Source organism: Sinocyclocheilus grahami, unplaced genomic scaffold, assembly GCF_001515645.1.
Source record: "Sinocyclocheilus grahami isolate Dianchi unplaced genomic scaffold, SAMN03320097.WGS_v1.1 scaffold141.1, whole genome shotgun sequence".
NCBI classification, from domain to species: Eukaryota; Metazoa; Chordata; class Actinopteri; order Cypriniformes; family Cyprinidae; genus Sinocyclocheilus; species Sinocyclocheilus grahami.
In genome coordinates this window covers 536850-556236 of record NW_015505320.1, presented here as the reverse complement: position 1 = coordinate 556236, position 19387 = coordinate 536850, and the positions used below count along the sequence as shown (strand labels likewise).

Here is a 19387-nt window from a genome sequence, read left to right as displayed (position 1 = left end):
CAACTCTCAAAATAAAGTGCTCTGTGACTGGAAAGAGGAAGACATAGTTAACTTTAAATGAGTTGATGTATGTAACAAAACAGATGTAATTTCCCACTATGTTTATAAATGAAAATTTTCCCCTAACCTTATTAAATGTCATCTTTCACATCAAATTCTTACTTTGTTTCAATTAATTCAGTTAGAATAATAAGAAACTGTAAAGTTGTTACCATTCAAATGAAATTAGTATTAACAAACTCTATCTTTCCACTGCTGAGGAAACAGAAGCTGCATCTGAAGTGGCATTAGATGCGTTTACACAGACAGTTTGATGAAGCTGAGGTGCCATAAATGCATTTACACTGCAAAATGTCAAATGCATAAATAATTTTTATAAGATTAATGTTTTACATATTTTTTTTAACACAAATAAATGTTGAAAAAATGCAATGATACTTTTAAATATGACTAAACCACCAGTAGGTGGCGGCAAATGTCTGTTTTAATGAGTGAGTCATTTATTCATTCATTCAACCGATTCATTCAAATGGCTGATTCATTTAGAAACGAGGCAAATGACTGTCCTAATGAATGGGCCACTGAATCATTGACTCACTCGATTCATTCAAAAACGTGGATTCATTCAGTAACGAAACAACGCTGTGTGTTGCTCGGAGCAGTGTTGCCAAGTCTGCGGTTTTCCCGCGGAATTGGGCTACTTTAACACTGTTGCCATGGGTTGTTTTTCATGTCCGCGGGTTGAAGCGACTCCAATAACATGATATTTATCTCCTGGAATGCAAATTTTAGCAGGGGAACCCCGACAAAAACGTGTATTTTACCCCCCGGAACGCGATTGGGCTAGTTTTGAGTAGCGATTGGGCGGGTTTGCTTGTGAACACCTGGCAACCCTGGCTCTGAGACCCACAACAGTTATGCTGTGGCTTTGATCTGAACTATTTTCGTCAATTTCGTAATTGAGCAAAAACAGTCAATATTTTGTCTAAAATCTAAGTCACTTAATTTTAACTTCTTGTTTATTGAAATACTATTGTATAAAATAAGTGTCACATCGCAATCGTGTTGGTATTGATATTCGGGGAAACACCATAGCCATATAATGTTGCTTACCTAAATCATATTTTGTAAATATATTTTTTTTTCTACCGCAGTATGTATCTATACATTTCTGAGAGTTACTTTGTGTGTGCTGTTTCTCTCACACACTCACTCAGGCTGTGCAAGCCTCATCTGGCACGACATAAATACATTATCATTTGTTTACACTGAATGCAATTAAAATTAAAATCATTCTCACGCGAAACGACATGTTTACACACAAATGTGAGTGTGCGCGTGGCTGTTATGTCATTGCCGGCGCCGCTGGTAATAAAAGGATCGGCTCAGAATCGGCAAGTCGTGACTGCGGTCAAGCCAGCCGACACTTCGAAATGCACGGTAAATCTAGCCGCCACACTGTTTTCTGTGCGCGCATAAACTGTGCATTACGGCGATCTTCCTCCGGTCTTTTGCGTGCATTCACTCAGTTTTTTTATTTTTATTAATTTATTTTATTTTTTTAGTGCTTAACTTGTACATGCAAACAAGAACAGGGAAATAAGACATTGTTCTATCTCTTATAAATTACTTCACTCAGCCAGTTTATATGTCAAAATGAATGAAGAAATTTGTATATTAAAGAAAAAGTTAGTGATTTAATCAACATAAATTAAGATAAAACATACAAGTATTACAAAAGATTGGGCCCGATAACCTGAATATGACTAGAAATGTTGGGTAATATATTCCAGTAAGTAAAACTAATTAGTCTTTAAATATGTCATAAACTGATTCTTGTTGTAAATATGCCTGATAAAATATGCCTGACAAGATTGTTACACTGAATGACATTTTAGTGGCTATTTTCTGTAAATCATGGTAAAAATGTATGCAATTAATTTTTTGCGCAGAAAAAAACTATTTAATTGAACAGGACACTTTCTAATGTATTGAAAAACAACAATTCAAAGCCTTGTTTTGATGCGTAAAAAGCCTTTTTCGTCTTTGACCCATATACAGCAGGGCTGCCTGGAAATATAGGTACCATTGAATTATTAACCAGGATTGTTTTCCGTGGCCCCATGACGAGGGGGCCCACTTAGGTCTTCTCAACTCATTTACATTATTTGGTTATCTTATAATGATGTATAATTTTTTTGTCCCCCATAAGAATTGAAGGCATGGAAGATGAGCCGCCCTCCAGAAAGGCGGAGGAGGGTAGTTCATCTAAGAGGTCACAGAGGCAGCAGGAGCGGCAGGGGAAACTTCCAAGGAGACGCAAAGAAGTGAAGAGGTCTCTTCGGAGGCCAGACTGTCCAGAACACCTGTCGGGGGGAAGCGTACATTGGTTGCCTGAGCATCCCGGATCAGAAGCTTCTGCATCCGTGGAGGACACTGCGGAGAGTTGCCCAAAAAGATGGGATAGATGCAGGTACAAAACACTCCATTTGGTTTAGACCAGTTGAACCCTAAAAATAAAAATGTGCAGTGATTTAAGTACCTATTTGTTGCAGACGAGGGCACTTTCTACATGGACCATATCCTGCTACTCACTTTGGACCCAAAGCTTGTGTTCTTCCCAACCCAACCTCAGTCATGTAAGTAAGCAAAGTCAGGCTCACTTTTGGTAAGGGGCTTGGTCACATCTGTCTCTTGTTACTGTTTAAACTTTAAGTCAAGCAAAGGATTGAACAAGTGTGGCGATAAGGCTGTGTGCTGAGTTCTGATTGGTTCAGGGTGGCTTGTTGGATGAAGCTGGAGAGCAGCGCAGTCAGGCACCGCTGTTGCTGTCACAAGAGTGGTCCTGCTTGAACTTTCTAAAAAAAAAAAAAAGCCCCCCAGCACTATGCCTGTTTTACGCCCCCCCAGGACAAACCCCATGCAGAGGGTAATGTGGGGTTTATGGTTTGATATCTGATGTTGTGCTTAACATGTTGTTTAGATGGAATGAGATATGTTAGTTATTTCATTTTCTGTATGTTTCAGATCAAGAAAGATGATTAGAGTGAGTCTCTAAAAAATACTTTTTCTGGATTTCATGCAACGATAAAATTTAGAAACTTAGTGGAGTTATAGAAAAACCTAACTGTTGGACTTATTCCAACAGCCAGTTATTCCTTGGTACAATAAATAAGATGTGTATATAAATATTTAAATTTTTAAATGTGAATGTGTAAAACGACAGCTATTTTTTATTAATTTATTAGTACTGAAATCGATCTGATCCTAGAACTATGAGAAACCAAAAGCAGAAGTCTACATTACAGTGCTTTCCAACATTTGACCATGACTTGCGTTGCGTAACGAGTGTGGAAACAGAACAAAGTACATGCCGTTTTGCTTTGCTCCGAGTGCAGTGCCGACACATACCATGTTTGCCTACTCTGTCGCCTTTCCCCGCAGGCACATTCAGGATCCAGCCAGCCAGCGGCTTACCTGGAGCAAACCACCGCTCAATGTCCTGGTCATCAGAAAGATCCGAGATGAGACCCTTCTGGAGCCGTTCAAAGAGCTTTGCAGGTTCCTCGTGGAGGTAGGTTACACAAAAGCAACACAAAAGCAACACTAGTAGTTGATTTACAAGCTAGGAAGTTACAGGCGCCCTTTCATTTTCATTGTTACCCTTTCATTTTTTTTCACTGTATCATTAGTTTTTTTTTTTTTTGATTTGGTTACACAAATACTTACACAATTATTTCCACCATCAGGAGAAACATCTGATGGTTTATGTGGAGAAGAAAGTTGTGGACGATGGCTCTCTCATGAGGGATGACTCATTTTCAGCCATTCGCAACCAGCTGTGCACATTCAGGGAAGGTACTGAAACCTCACTGTGTTATCGGCAGGTTCACCTGTAACATGATTTACATAACCCTGACACACCATTAACCAATGAAGGATTGGGTGCATTAGGAAAATGAGTTATTTATCATTGTGTTCACACAGGGTTTGATGACATCTCGGACTGCATCGATCTGATTATTTGTTTGGGTGGAGATGGGACTCTTCTGTATGCATCATCTCTTTTCCAGGTATTCTCTCATCTCATCTTATTTCATTTGTTTGTGCACAAGAGTCTCCTACTAGGTCAGTCTCATCTGCTTTCCATTGGATGTTCTCTGTGTGCATCATATAATTTGAGAGAATTTGGATATGCAAAAGTGAGTTGTTTAGAGATTTATTTAAGAATGAAATGTGGTTTTGTCTTATTTGTTTAAGGGCAGCGTTCCCCCGGTCATGGCCTTCCATCTGGGCTCCTTAGGATTTCTCACACCATTCAAGTTTGAGTCTTTTAGAACAGAGGTGGATAAAGTGTTTGAAGGTAGAATGATTGAGAGTTTTTTATTTTTCATCTCTGAAACCAGAAGAAATGTAGTTGTTGTGCTTTAGATGTTTGTTGTTTTATATATTTGTGTCTGGCTCCTGTAGGTAATGCTGCCATCATCCTGCGCAGTCGTCTAAAGGTTAAGGTGGTGAAAGGCACGTTCCAGAAGAACGAGCAGCTTCTCAGTGCTCAGGAGAACGGAATATTGCCTCATAACCACATAAACAATGAGGCAGGCAAAATCACACTACAGTTACAGGTAACGCAGCACTCAAAGTATTTGTTGAACTCAAAACCAGTGACATTTGTGAAATGGAGAAATCAAAGAATCAAAATACTGGGCTTGAGACAAAGTCTGTCTTTGTTTGCCAACACGTTTTGGCACACAGGCCTAACAAATTCTAAGCAAACACAAACACTGAAAAAAATTAAACTTGCAATCTACCAATAAGGACGTTGGACAAATCTGATGGTGTGGCGTCAACCAATCACATGACATTCTAAGAGAGAGCCCATAAAATAAGCTTATGGCCTCTTTTGATCAAAAGTGACAGTAAATGTATAGATTTACAGTATTACAAAAGATTTCTATCAAACAAATGCTGTTCTTTTGAGCTTTCTATTCATCCAAAAAAATTGAAAATGAATTCCTTAATTTAAAAGAATTAGAATGATTTCTGATGGAATGTGTGACATTGAGAACTGGAGTAATGGCTGCTGAATGAAAATTCAACTTTTCCATCATAAGAATTAATTATCTTTTAAAATATATTAAATTAGAAACAGAATTTTAAATTGTAATAACAGTTTACAATATTACTGTCTTTACTGATCACGTAAACACAGCCTTGGTTGAACATAAGAAACTTCTTTCAAAAACAATGTGTAAAAATCTTACTGACCCCAAACCTTTGAACGGTAGAGCACATGTACATACAGACATATACATGAATGTACATCTTGTTTACAATGAGTATATAATTTATTAGCTTAAAAAATTTACAACATTTATTTTATAAAACGGATAGTTCCGGTCCTTGATTCTGATTGGTTGAGCCGCATTCAAAGCTGTTGTAAATTACTCTACAAACATACGCCTTTGTTTACATCTGTGTGTTGCTCGGAAACCACTTTGTTGCAACCACAACCGTTTCTGAGGAACTACATTGTTTGGCGGAAGAATAATTTTTTTAATTAATATCATTACATTTTATTTGCTTGGTTTTATTTTGTGAAAACTTGCTACATATATGGAATAACCGGTTATAAATTCACTGTAAACCACGGCTTCTTGGGGCTTATTGCTTTATTAGAATTCAGCACTGTCATATACATTACAGTAATAACAAAATTATGTTAGGATTGAGGAGACATGAAGAAAACTAATGTAATAGATGCGAGATATTAAAATGTTGCACAAGAAAAATGCCTGAATGTCTGCCCAGTAAGGGCACTCTCAGAATATTATTTCAGGGAGAAAATCCATCAAGACTATTTAGAGACCTTTTCCATGGTAACAGACATAATGGAGTTATTTGAAAATAGCAACTGTGATAGGTCTGCATGTCCAGTTGTCATAGCAATAACATAATGTCATTGACAGTCTGCGTTTTTACGTGCGAGATATTTTAGACCAGAGTGGCATGTGATAAATACAGAAATGTTTTGTTCTGTTTGTTGGATGCTTTTATGTGTAATTCTGTGATATGGATATTATGTGTGTATATAAAGGTGCTAAATGAGGTGGTGGTGGACAGAGGGCCTTCATCCTACCTGTCTAACGTCGACCTTTACTTGGATGGACGCCTCATCACATCTGTACAGGGAGATGGTGAGCGCAATCATACGCTTCAGCTACAAACAGCACTGATAGATCCCTTTTTTATCTTGTCACCATTGTGCAAGCCACTTAAAAGGGGTCTGGTTAAGGGTTTTTCAGAATGTAATTAGTACTTTCAATCAGCAAGGATGCTTTAAATTGCTGAAAAGTGACAGTAAAAACATCTATAATGTTACAAAAGATTTCTATTTGACATGAAATGCTGTTCTTTTTAACTTTCTATTCATCACGGAGTCCTGACAATAAGTATGACCGTTTCCACCACAGAAATATTAAAGGGATAGTTCACCCTTCACCCATGGGAAAATGAAAATTCTGTCATTAATTACTCCCCCTCATGTCGTTCCAAACCCGTAAGACATTTTCATCTTCGGAATACAAATGAAGATATTTTTGATTAAATCCGAGAGCTCTGACCCTGCATAGGGTCATAAAATAGTCCATGTGACATCAGCTGTTCAATCGTAATTTTACGAAGCTATTATGGAGAGTATCACGACGCATGCACATTACTTTCGTCTGCACGTAAACAAGGCTCAGTGCATGCGTGTTCTACAGTATGTCAGCAGCATCACATGCATACGTTGTTTACGTGCAGAGGTACTCTCAATAATGGTGGAAAACGTGATTTGGAGAAGAACTGTTGAATAAAGTCGTTATTTTAGTTTTCTTTGCACACAAAAAGAAGCAGCTTTGTAAAATTACGGTTGAACCACTGATTTCACATGGACTATTTTAATGACGTCCTTACTACGTTTCTGGGTCTGGGAACATTTGAGTTAGATTTCTCTCCATGCATGGTCCGAAAGCTCACGGATTGAATAAAAAATATCTTAATTTGTGTTCCGAAGATGAACGAAGGTCTTACAGGTTTGGAACGACACGAGGGTGAGTAATTAATGACAGAATGTTTATTTTTTGGGTGAACTATCCCTTTAAGCAGCACAATTGTTTTCAACATTGATGATAATAATAAGAAATGTTTCTTGAGCATCAAATCTGCATATTGGAATGATTTCTGAAGGATCATGTGACAAGAGTAATGGCTGATAAAAACTCAGTTTGCTATGACAGGAATAAATTACATTTTAAAATCTATATAGATATCAAATTGAAATCAGTTACAAGTAATAATATTTCACTGTATTTACTGTATATCAAATAAATACAGCCTTGTTGAGCCTAAGAGACATCGAAAGCATTAAAACCTCTTCTCGACAACAGACTTTATAATGATAGCATGGCTTTGATTTTTATTTTTAAATGATTAACATTTTAGATTGGCGCCATTATCTTGAGTGCTTGATCTTTTTTTTTTTTTTTTCTTGATAGCTCTAGCAGATGTATCAATACATTCTGGTCTTTTCATCTGCTTTGACAAGAGAGGCCAGCTGCCATGAAAATAAATGCAAATATGTGGCGTGTTTCTATGCAGGTGTAATAGTTTCCACCCCCACGGGCAGCACAGCCTATGCTGCCGCAGCGGGAGCTTCCATGATCCACCCTAATGTCCCTGCCATCATGGTCACCCCCATCTGCCCTCACTCCCTCTCTTTTAGACCCATCGTGGTGCCCGCAGGAGTGGAGCTCATGGTGAGAACGGGACTGAGGTTTTTCCATTTCTGTGATGAAACTGCATCTGCCAAATGAAAGAGTTATTTGTTAAACTTAGGTTTTATTTATTTATTTCCTTCAAATGAGAGCTTCAGAAGAACATCTGTTTGCGCTAACTGTATTTACCCTGCAGATAACGCTGTCACCTGATGCTCGCAACACAGCCTGGGTCTCGTTTGATGGCAGAAAGAGGCAGGAAATCCAGCATGGGGACAGGTGACACTCTTTTTACACAATCCCATAAGCAAACAGTTTTGACCTCTCCCATAATCCAGTGCTACAACAATAGCTGTATTACAGTTATGGAAATGAGCATCAACAGTTTCAATAGGGAGCTCAACCTTTTAGTTCAAATTCAGTTTGCCCTTTTTTCTCAAGCTGCACTCTCAACCACACTTGCCGTATCTGTTAATCATGAGTTCTTTTTTTCCATTATAGCATTAAGATCACAACCTCTTGCTTTCCGGTCCCTTCCATCTGTTGTCATGATCTGGTGTACGACTGGTTTGACAGTCTGGCTCAATGTCTCCACTGGAACGTCCGCAAGAAGCAAACGCGTCTAACGGATGCCAGCGACTCTTCAGAAACGGAGAACTGAAACATCACCACAAAACTCTCTGTTGACTTTACATTCCATCCTGACTCACTGAAAAGGGGGTTAGAGTTCAAAATTCCTTTTTCTACATTGCACATTTCTATGTTCTTAGATTTACAGATTTCATTATAAATCGCAATAAGTGCTCGTGTGCTACCTGAGAAATAACACATTTATTGTTAGAGGTTAGCCTGGATTACTTGCAATTTAACGGCAACAAAACGTTTGCTTAACATACAATGTCATAGTGCGACTGCTAAACATCGTTATGCAGACAGTATTTCTTAGAGAATTGTTTTTGCAGCTGACCGCTTCACAACATGCTAAATAACTGATCTGACTACTTGTAGTATATATATTTTTTTATTACAATACCATTTAAGAATTATTTAAAAATCCAACATTTAAATTTGTACTGTAGGTTATGTAGATTCATTCACTTCTAAATGGTTTAGGTAACAGAAATTACAAGTTATCCACCAGATATTTGAACTTGAAATGCACATTATAGCAGGAAATGTGTTACAAGTCATTTACTAAGCATAAAATGTTCATTTTGAGGTTTTTGTGTTTAACTCTGTAGCTGTTAGCTAAATTGACCACAAACTATCCTCACCTACAAACAGACAAAGCTTGGTTTTCTGTGTGATTCCTTATTTGTAATAAACTGTATGAGAAGCCATGCTTTGTCAGTTTAACATGTTGGCGATCAGTTTTGTTTGCTCTACTAGACACCATTGTACATTCAACTACTAAGATTGAATGCGGTTTATCAGTCTTTTTCCTGTAGCTCAAGCTTTTGTTTGATTTTCATTCTAATTGATTAACCTGTGCAGAGCCTTTCTGAATATGAATCACATAACTAATGTTTTGGTTATTTGGTTAGGTGGCTGTCAAACCCAAGTAGTTCTTGTCAAAGTATATTGTAGCCTCCCTGTGGCGGCACAGGATGTTGCATTTTCAAATCCTTATTTCTAAAGCCATTATCTGTTTAGTTTAATATTTAATAGACATTAAGCTGTGATATTTTTATTTACAGATGCATTGTATGTTTTGCATTTCTCATGAAATATTTCTGGCAGTGCAAGGTCATATCATGTCATTGCATAAGAACTTAGTATAGCTGAATGTATGTTAGCTGTTTGATGTAAATAAGAGATCCTATGATGTGTGTTTGTCTCATTTGTAATATTTCAATAAAAGTTTCTTATCTTGGATGTTATCTTTTGTTTTTGTCATTTGAAATGTATCCTTATGTATTTTAGGGCTTTTATAACCTGTTGTATTTACTAATGCAACAATGTTTGCAGAACAGTGGAAAATAAATTGTATTACCAAAAAAAAAAAAAGAATAAATTGCTTGTGTGAAATATTTTATAAAAACGGAAAGCATCAATTGTGACGTTTTTCAACAAAACAATGCAAATTGCTTGTGTTCTATATTTTTATTGCAATGAAAGGATACAGATATAGTTTCTGACGGACACTTAAATTATTCTCCAGCTATTGCAAAAACAGTCCTCAACATTGATCCAAATACGGACAATTAGTTAGTTGAAGATGCTGACCACATAAATTATGGGATTTCAGTTAATTTTTTATAAATGATGTAACACTACATTTTATGACAGACAGCCAATGGCAAATTAAATTTCCTGCTAATTAAAAAAAAAAAAAATCATCTGGCATATCAGCATCTTTATCTCAAAGACATTGGGACAGAAAACAAAGGTGAGTGAAGTTCCATAGAAAGAAAATACAGATATAGATACACACATGGTGTCATGCCTAGTCTAGCCAGGTCTTCAAAGTCAATGACAGAATATTGAGGACATACATAGTATTTCTACAGGAACACTTAAGTGTGACCAACAAGATCATCTACTTACAGACATGGTTAAAGATTCTTAGCATTTGAAGAAGAAAGAGAGACGTTCACTGGGCACGAGGGGTTTCCCTGCTCCTTGTGAACTTGAGATGACCTTGAAGTTTGAGGGATGGTTTAATAAGGGTTCTCAGTTTTTTAATATTGAAAAACCACCTTTGCAGCCTCTTGTGCGCATCTGATAACCACTAGAGTCTGCAGATGAACAGATGTTTTCAGCATTCTAACTCGAATACATTGTCCAAAAACAATCTTTCCATCTTCGAAAACATTTACTGGTGGTTTTAGTATTTGTAGAAAATGCAGTAAAATGAAAACCTGCGTGTCTGACATTATAAAATAGTGTACAGTTCCTGTTGAACTCGAACTGCTGGCATGAACATCTCTGGTAGATTTATAGAATCCATATATAAATGATACATTTGTCCATATATAAATGATACATTTGTATTTCATCTCTTAAATATCATCCTCAGTATGAGTAAAAAAAACAAAAAACAGCTAATGTAAAATAATACTCTAGCCAATAGTATGCAACCCTACGGAAGGATAGTATTGGACCTCGGCCCTATTAAAACGCAAACTAACTAACAAGCTATTTTGGACCACAGCCCCTCGGGGAAGTACGATTTGTCAACCTCAGCGTTTGAAGACCAGAGGAGAAAACCAGAGGCTATGATGCATGGATGTGAGCTACGGCATGACATTTTGAACTATTTCTCTGGAAGTTGGTCAGAATTTGAATGTATATGAAAAAAGCATCAATATCCCGCATCATTTGGCACAAATGAGCATGTAGTTTCCCCTTGTGAACGCAGTTGACCTCGAGGGACCCAAATGGAGTTTGGTTTCAAATAACTGCCTACTTCAATCAAGGATACTGTTCAGATTTATTAACTTGTCCGTTTCCGTTAACAAGGACTATTTCTCATCAGGGTCACAAAAGGTGATTGCAGAAATATATGAGGCAGACCGTGTCACAAGTCCACAAAAATACAGCTCTCGTTTCAAACCAAGCAAGATCTCCCAGATTTCCACACAGAAATGTCACAGGCCAAGTGCCATTGAGATTTGATAGAAAGTAACACTTATTAGGTGTCTAAGACAAAATATATTGGTCCGTCCAAATTATCCAACGTATCTAACGGTACAAAAGAAAAGAAAAAAAACTTCCAGATTTGAATTTGCAGAGCTTGGACAGCGAACCTTCATATGTGGGTGAAACTGAAAAACCATTTTGAAAGTTCACCAATCCACTACTGACGTGTTTATACAGCAAAATACTTAGATAAAGCAAAGATGAAAGAAAAACACGGGGGTCGGGGAGACTTGCGGTTCTTGCATCCATAGTGGGGGAAGCATTTTCAGGCAAACCAAACAGCCTTTGCGATATTTTCCATTGTCATCATAGCCGTTTCCTGCTCTCGTTTAATCTTTAAGTCGTCTGTTTGCACAGAAGAAGATCTCAGCCTGAACAGAAATGGGAAACATCTTCCGAACATGACAGAAGTACGTCAACAGGTCCACATGGAGCATGGTAGTATGTGCGCGGCGTGAGGAAAACGTTTATGTCTGAACAGTCAAGGGCTTTGTCTCACTGTGCTCTTCCTCGTCTTCTTCCTCCTCTTCCTCTGTATGCTGCTCCAGCTCTTCTCTGGTGATCATTTCAAAGTCGTTGCCATTGCTGTGCTGCGACCCTTCATCCTCCCGTCTGTCACTGTCCGTGTCCGACTGACGTTCTGCGCCTGCTTCCTCGCTCGCCTCTATTTCTTTATTGTCGTCTTCATCCTCTTCCTCATCGTCGTCTTTCTTCTCGCTGTCCGATTTGTCCTCGCTATCTGATTTCTGCACTTTGCTTGAATCCTTGTTGTCGGATTTCTCGCTGCTGGATTTCTTGGAGCTGGAGCGCGGACCCTTGTATTCGTGCGTGTAGAGGGGGCGGAAGGAGTCGATAAAGCCCACGTCGGCTGTCAAGTTGGGTAGGAACCAGAAGTGATGACGGCCGCCAGTCACTAGCCAGATAATCAGGAACAGGATGCAACGAGCTGAACCAAAGGGGAAACCAGAAATAAGATGAGGAAAGACGGTGTCATTGGACTGTAATGTGAAATATTGGTATAATACAAGATCGAAAAGTCTAGAGCTCATACCGATGGCCAGGAGAAGTATGCTGGCGACGAAGCATCCTGCTGCCACGCTCAGGTAATACACACCAACTCTCATCTCAGCGGGCCAGAGTGGGAACAGAGTGGCTGCGATGACGGCAATGACTGCAAACACACACAGCTCTGAATCAGTACTGGAGCCAGAGAAACGACAGTCAGGCTAAACTGGAGAAAAAAAATCCCACCTAGAATCAAGCCCATGGCAAAGGTTTTAAAGTGGACTGGATCGTAAATCCAAAAATAAACCTGTAGGGAAGAAAAATATTATAACTTTTTAATTAGAACAAAAAGTACTTGTGAAAGTGAAGAACCATTTCATTTTTGAAGGTAATATTTTAATCACAACAACAACAGTTACAATACTCGTTATATAATTATATAAAAATAATCTTATATTATAATACTCAGGTTGGCTGGGTTAAAAAAAAAAATCAGTGTTTAAAAATAATTATACTTATATAATGACATAAAATTATTATTATTATTGTTATTAAAAATAAATGTAATTAAATAAAATTATTATTAGGGTACCAGTGTTGAAATAGTTAAATAAGGCTAAAAAGATTACAAATAATTTTAGGTAATTAAAATAAAGCTGAAATTAAATAAAATTAGTGCTGTCAAACGATTAATCGCATCCAAAATAAAAAGCTTTTGTTTACATAATATACACACACATACAGTATATATTCAAGAAAAATTTTATATTTGTATATTAAATTTCATTATATATAAATTATATAAATATATACATCTGTGCTGCGACCCTTCATCCTCCCGTCTGTCACTGTCCGTGTCCGACTGACGTTCTGCGCCTGCTTCCTCGCTCGCCTCTATTTCTTTATTGTCGTCTTCATCCTCTTCCTCATCGTCGTCTTTCTTCTCGCTGTCCGATTTGTCCTCGCTATCTGATTTCTGCACTTTGCTTGAATCCTTGTTGTCGGATTTCTCGCTGCTGGATTTCTTGGAGCTGGAGCGCGGACCCTTGTATTCGTGCGTGTAGAGGGGGCGGAAGGAGTCGATAAAGCCCACGTCGGCTGTCAAGTTGGGTAGGAACCAGAAGTGATGACGGCCGCCAGTCACTAGCCAGATAATCAGGAACAGGATGCAACGAGCTGAACCAAAGGGGAAACCAGAAATAAGATGAGGAAAGACGGTGTCATTGGACTGTAATGTGAAATATTGGTATAATACAAGATCGAAAAGTCTAGAGCTCATACCGATGGCCAGGAGAAGTATGCTGGCGACGAAGCATCCTGCTGCCACGCTCAGGTAATACACACCAACTCTCATCTCAGCGGGCCAGAGTGGGAACAGAGTGGCTGCGATGACGGCAATGACTGCAAACACACACAGCTCTGAATCAGTACTGGAGCCAGAGAAACGACAGTCAGGCTAAACTGGAGAAAAAAAATCCCACCTAGAATCAAGCCCATGGCAAAGGTTTTAAAGTGGACTGGATCGTAAATCCAAAAATAAACCTGTAGGGAAGAAAAATATTATAACTTTTTAATTAGAACAAAAAGTACTTGTGAAAGTGAAGAACCATTTCATTTTTGAAGGTAATATTTTAATCACAACAACAACAGTTACAATACTCGTTATATAATTATATAAAAATAATCTTATATTATAATACTCAGGTTGGCTGGGTTAAAAAAAAAAATCAGTGTTTAAAAATAATTATACTTATATAATGACATAAAATTATTATTATTATTGTTATTAAAAATAAATGTAATTAAATAAAATTATTATTAGGGTACCAGTGTTGAAATAGTTAAATAAGGCTAAAAAGATTACAAATAATTTTAGGTAATTAAAATAAAGCTGAAATTAAATAAAATTAGTGCTGTCAAACGATTAATCGCATCCAAAATAAAAAGCTTTTGTTTACATAATATATGTATATGTATGTGTACTGTGTATATTTATTATGTATATATAAATACACACACATACAGTATATATTCAAGAAAAATTTTATATTTGTATATTAAATTTCATTATATATAAATTATATAAATATATACATGTAAATATTTTCAAAATATATACTGTATGAGTGTGTATTTATATAAACATAAATATACACCGTACACATACATATATTATGTAAACAAAAACTTTTATTTTGGATGCGATTAATCATTTGACAGCACTAAATAAAATCCAAATATTAGATAAAAAAAACATAAACCTAAAAAAGAAAATCTACACAAAAATTAGAAATGTTGATTTGTCAACTAAAAAAAAAGTACGTTTAACTTGAAGCACTAAAATGACTAAGAAATAAGTAAAAACATTAACATTTACAGAAGAACATACAAAATTACTAAAACAAAATTAAAATGAAAACTGAAATATAAAAAAATAGAAGCTAATTCAAAATATTACTAAATATTATAATAGTACATAAATAATATCAAAATAACACTATGCTACCCCTGTGCAGTATTGTTTAGAAAACCTTAATGTTAATCATACATTTTATTATTTGATTTCATTTTCAATGTGGAGAAAATACTATTACATAAAGTGTATGCATATTAAGGTTACACTGTATGCAATATAACGCAGACAATCAAACCCTTCTTTGCAGTTACTTTTATGACAATTAATCATCAAATAAAAAGGTATGCAATTTAAAAGCAACCATGAGATATGGTTTTCTAAAGTCATCCTGACCTCACTGCCATCCAAGAACAGTTGGTCCTCATGAGGTTCCAGCTTGAATTTCTTTTTCACATCCTTCTTCTTCTTTGGAGATCCTGGACTGTCATCCTAAACATACAGAAACAAGAGTTTACAAACAGAAATGATGATATGCACATATGCAAAAAATACCTCAAGAGGAACAGAATGTGTTTGTGTTTTCTCATCCTATCAGATGATCTAGTCATACATTTTTTTCCTTCTTTGTGTCCGTAGCCTCAGAGTCCTTCTTTTTGTCTTTGTCCTTTTTGCTTTTTTTATCCTCTTCTTTGCCGCTGTCACTTTTAGCCTTATCTTTTTCCTTCTCTTTCTTTACATCTTTCTCTGGCTTCTTCTTCATCACTTTCAGGGCTCGGTGGAAAAACTGCTTCTTTAGAAGTCTGTGAATAGCAATACATTTCAGATCAGTGGCTGATTGACATACACTAGCATTCAAAACTTTGCAGTTACGTTTCAAAATACATTTATAATGTTACAAAATATTTCAAATAAATGCTGTTCTTTCGAACTTTCCATTCATCAAAGAATCCTGAAAAGGACCATGTGCCACTGAAGACCTTCAGACTTCAGTTTTACAATCACAGGAATAGATTACACTTTAAAATATAGTAAAATAGAAACCAGCGATTTTAAATTGTAATAATATTTCACAATATAAGTGCTTTTACTGTCTTGGCGACAATAAGTGACCTTCTTCAAAAGCTTTGTAGTATCAAACACCATAGAAATTCTAAACAGTTTCACGAAATGAGAGAAAAGCCTAGGTTTACCTGTTGCAATAGTCCACCGCCGATTCTCTGGTTGTGAACAAAGCTTCCTCGCCCTTCTTTGCTTTGGCCCACTTTGAATCCAGTAGACAGTCGACTGCTTTGGAGGCTGATGAACAGAAAACAAACATTTGGTTCATTGACAGCAAAGAGAGAACATCGAGAACTCAACAAATAAATAAACGAAACCTTGATATAAACCCTATGCAGAGGAAACAGAAGAAAGCAGGGCAGGAATGAGCACACTGACCGACAAAGTAATCCACGTGGTGTCCCATCATGTTGGTGGATTTGGTGGGGCAGTTAAAGCGCAGGTACTTGGCCACCGCCTTCTCCTCCTTGGTAGGTTCACTGACCTCCTGAAGAAGAGAGATCAAAGATCATTAAGTCATGATGATAAAACTTATCTGCTGATTATCTAAACAGATCCAGATTAATCTGCATTTAGATCACATTTATTATACTGCCAAGCAGTAGGAATGCACAATGTATATGTAGATTCAGTACAATATTGGTTATCAGATGATATTTGTGATTTCTTAATTCATGCCATTAGGTAATACTGAACTACTGCTCAAAAACTTTGGGTTAAGACTTTTTTTTTCTTTTTAATTAATGTATTTTGTTTTCACAATATTACTATTCGCATTGTATTTTTGATCAAATAAATGCAGCCTTGGTAAACGTAAGAGACTCCTTTCAAAAACATTTACAAAATCTTACTGACTCCACTGACTTACAGGCACAATTGTATCTTACATTTTACTTTAATAATTTAATAACACTGTTAAAGGTCACCTTTAGCAAAATGAATGTCCATTTTGCATACTGATGCCCAGATCCACTTGTAGAATCTGAACCAATTTTAAGCGTTTTTTCTTTACTTTAAGCAAAATTGTTTTAGAATCGTAATATCTTCCATAACATGAAAATACCAAGCATATTTTAATAATCAGAGTTTACTATATGCATCCCTATTATGTACAGCATGATTCAGGACCAGTGAGACTTCACCATGGGAGAGGACCTAGATATTAGCATAAACCAAGATTAATAGATACAGCATGAACCAAGAGTCTGACAAAAAGCTGGTTTGTCCCTTTGGCTACAAGCCCTTAATTCCAATGAAAAATGACATCGGATAACAGCAGTGCAGGAATCCAGCGAACCCCTGTGAAAAGCTTTGAAATGAATCTCCCGCACTGGCAGCAGGACCCTCGTCGGTCATCTACTCAATGAATGTGAACTAATTAAAAGCCTCAGCTCACCACAATGACCACACACTGATGTGCTGTCCTGTGTAATCTATACACTGAAATTACAGTCTCTTTTCAGACACACTGAGTCCTCACTGACCCCATTTATTAAGATAAAGGTCATTACTTATAGTACTATGTGACCAGACTATGCACAAAGAAAATAAAACCTCACAAATCCTGGCAATAAGCCAGGCTATAGAGACAGCATTTATTGAGTAATGAATGACTACCAGACATAACTGCACTCTTAAGCCTGAGGTCTGAGCATGAGAGTGTTTTTGAGCTCCACAATCCATCGGTCATACTCTATTCGGTCAGAATGTCTCCTGCGTGAAGACCATATAAACATGGCATTTGTCTGGGTGTGCAGGAGTTACTGGCAGGTTGCCTGATATTCCTCTGGATTTTGTGAAGGAAAGCAGCCAGATGTTTATTGATTATATTGTCTCAACTTGGCCTTGGTAAACAATAACTTCTCTTGTACTACACTAGGTTATGGTTTGGTGGTCTTATAGTGACAGCTGTACTACATTAGACAGGCTGCAGGCTTCAGATAAACTGCTTGAAGGGAAAGTTCAACAAGTAAGCAAATTGTCATTTACTCACCCTCATGTTGTCCCAAACCTGTAAGACTTTTTTTCTTCTAGAGCAGACAAAAGATTATGTTTTGAAGAATGTTATGGTTCCATCTCAATCAAAATATCTTCTTTTGACACGAGCAAGAGTAAATGATGAAAGACTTTAACATGTGAACTATTTGATTAACACTTGGTCTAAATGGCACCTTTACTGAGAAGAACAATTAGGTCTACTTTATTTGATTTAGTTCAGAAAACTTAAGTCTAAAGGTTTGTTTTAGGTTTCCTAATGATTGTTAAGCACAAATAATGCAGGTTTTCCCATCTATTACAAAAGAGTGGGAAATGTCCTTTCAATTTACTTGGCTTATATGGTGAATACATGTTTATTCACAGTAAGAAAACTGACAAGCAATGATAGTGGATTTCAACCTGTTGCATAAGAGCAAAAACTAACAAACAGGCTAGAAGGATCACGAAGAGTGACTCTCTTATCAAGACAGCACCTCATTACACAAAACTCCACTGTTTTTACATAACACCAGGGAACACACAGTAACTGTGACCCAAAACCAAATAAGCAGCCAAGCCAGACAACGTGTTTTTGTGGATGATAAATGCATTCGGACTACAATGTCCAAAAATGCTGTCTGAGTAGTGCACTAGCGGCAGACGCACATAATGTAGCACTTGCATTTGATTGACATATTTAGGATGCTACACATGTTTTAATAACGGAGAATGGCTTTAAATGGAAAACCTTTCAGCATTTACTCACTTGTTTGAATCCTGTATGTGTTTTCTAACGGACAATTAGATAGAAGCTGTTATGGACTCACAGGCACGGTTCACTTTTAATGCACCCTTTTTCAAACAGTTAAAATAAATGGTGACAAATGCCAAGACTTGTATGTTTAACGCAAAAAGAAAGTCAAATGAGACTGAAAAAACATGAAATTAAGTAAATGACCATTTTTATTTGCGGGTGAGATGACCCTTTATTTAACCTGCAAATGGGTGCAAATTTGGCGATGAGAAGTGCTGCATTATGAACGTTATTTGGTCACATTCGTGACGCATATGAGACAGCAGCTGGTTAAAGAGAGCAGTCTGCAAACACCGAACAGTCTGTGCCGAACTAAGATGGCCAACTCCATCAGCTGTGCCACCAGACACATACTCTTCACAGGAGAGACAGCAAAATCAGCTCATGCTCGCATCAAATCCATCGAGCAATAGTATAAATGATTAAAGATGCCTGCTACAGAGATACAATGCATTACCCAAGGGAAGCGCAAACATTGCGCCAGCGTTGACAAATAATCCACCTCCCATATGAGAGCATTGCAAAAATAACGGATCGAAGCACCATTGTATTTTGGGTCAAACAAAACACTAATTTGAGAAACGACTCAATGCCAAGCAGCGATCTAAGACTGGGTCTCTAATAGCAAGAGTGACATGAATTCTGTACCTGAATTCGTTTCTTGTGTCTCCTGCGCTCCGCCATGATTTCTAACTTCTGGGTTCCCTTGACGTGGTCACGGACAGAGTGGGAGGGAAGTCTCGCGATATTTCGAATAGCCCGTTGATCAGTCACTTC

General features: G+C 37.1%; 2 protein-coding genes and 1 long non-coding RNA gene across 5 annotated transcripts in view; 2 read left to right on the top strand and 1 right to left on the bottom strand.

Moving 5' to 3' along the window:
* nadkb (NAD kinase b) overlaps positions 1–9632 on the top strand; it is a 10780-nt gene extending 1148 nt beyond the window's left edge. For both annotated transcript variants that reach the window (XM_016280474.1, XM_016280473.1), the window contains exons 2-12: positions 2213–2473; positions 2556–2639; positions 3445–3574; positions 3750–3858; positions 3988–4073; positions 4261–4363; positions 4471–4625; positions 6098–6197; positions 7642–7799; positions 7954–8036; positions 8259–9632. In XM_016280474.1, coding sequence (XP_016135960.1) covers positions 2223–2473; positions 2556–2639; positions 3445–3574; positions 3750–3858; positions 3988–4073; positions 4261–4363; positions 4471–4625; positions 6098–6197; positions 7642–7799; positions 7954–8036; positions 8259–8418 — 1419 coding nt within the window. In that variant the 5' untranslated portion in view covers positions 2213–2222 and the 3' untranslated portion in view covers positions 8419–9632. The remainder of the gene's footprint in view (positions 1–2212; positions 2474–2555; positions 2640–3444; positions 3575–3749; positions 3859–3987; positions 4074–4260; positions 4364–4470; positions 4626–6097; positions 6198–7641; positions 7800–7953; positions 8037–8258) is intronic.
* LOC107591344 (uncharacterized) overlaps positions 1–11416 on the top strand; it is a 20441-nt gene extending 9025 nt beyond the window's left edge. The window contains exon 3 of the long non-coding RNA XR_001609867.1: positions 11405–11416. This is a non-coding gene — a long non-coding RNA (uncharacterized lncRNA). The remainder of the gene's footprint in view (positions 1–11404) is intronic.
* On the bottom strand, positions 10029–19387 carry sec62 (SEC62 homolog, preprotein translocation factor). 2 transcript variants are annotated; one of them, XM_016280475.1, is made up of 9 exons: positions 19259–19387; positions 16198–16306; positions 15951–16056; positions 15371–15560; positions 15154–15249; positions 13886–13946; positions 13686–13805; positions 13220–13580; positions 10029–11984 (listed from the first exon to the last, which is right to left on the bottom strand). In XM_016280475.1, the coding sequence occupies exons 1-9, from the start codon at positions 19292–19294 to the stop codon at positions 11867–11869; spliced, it is 1197 nt and encodes a 398-aa protein (XP_016135961.1). In that variant the 5' UTR covers positions 19295–19387; the 3' UTR covers positions 10029–11866. The 2 variants fall into 2 exon arrangements, with proteins under 2 accessions (XP_016135961.1, XP_016135962.1); XM_016280476.1 differs by lacking the exon at positions 13220–13580 and having other exon boundaries at positions 10029–12345.

What these genes read in the sequence shown, in the direction of transcription:
- sec62 (XM_016280475.1), bottom strand. Translation starts at nt 19,294, where the DNA reads ATGGCGGAGCGCAGGAGACACAAGAAACGAATTCAG. An exon ending in CCACGTGGATTACTTTGTCG is followed by an intron (nt 16,057 to 16,197) that starts GTCAGTGTGCTC and finishes TCTGTTCATCAG; the next exon opens with CCTCCAAAGCAGTCGACTGT. An exon ending in TGCCATGGGCTTGATTCTAG is followed by an intron (nt 13,806 to 13,885) that starts GTGGGATTTTTT and finishes GTGTGTTTGCAG; the next exon opens with TCATTGCCGTCATCGCAGCC.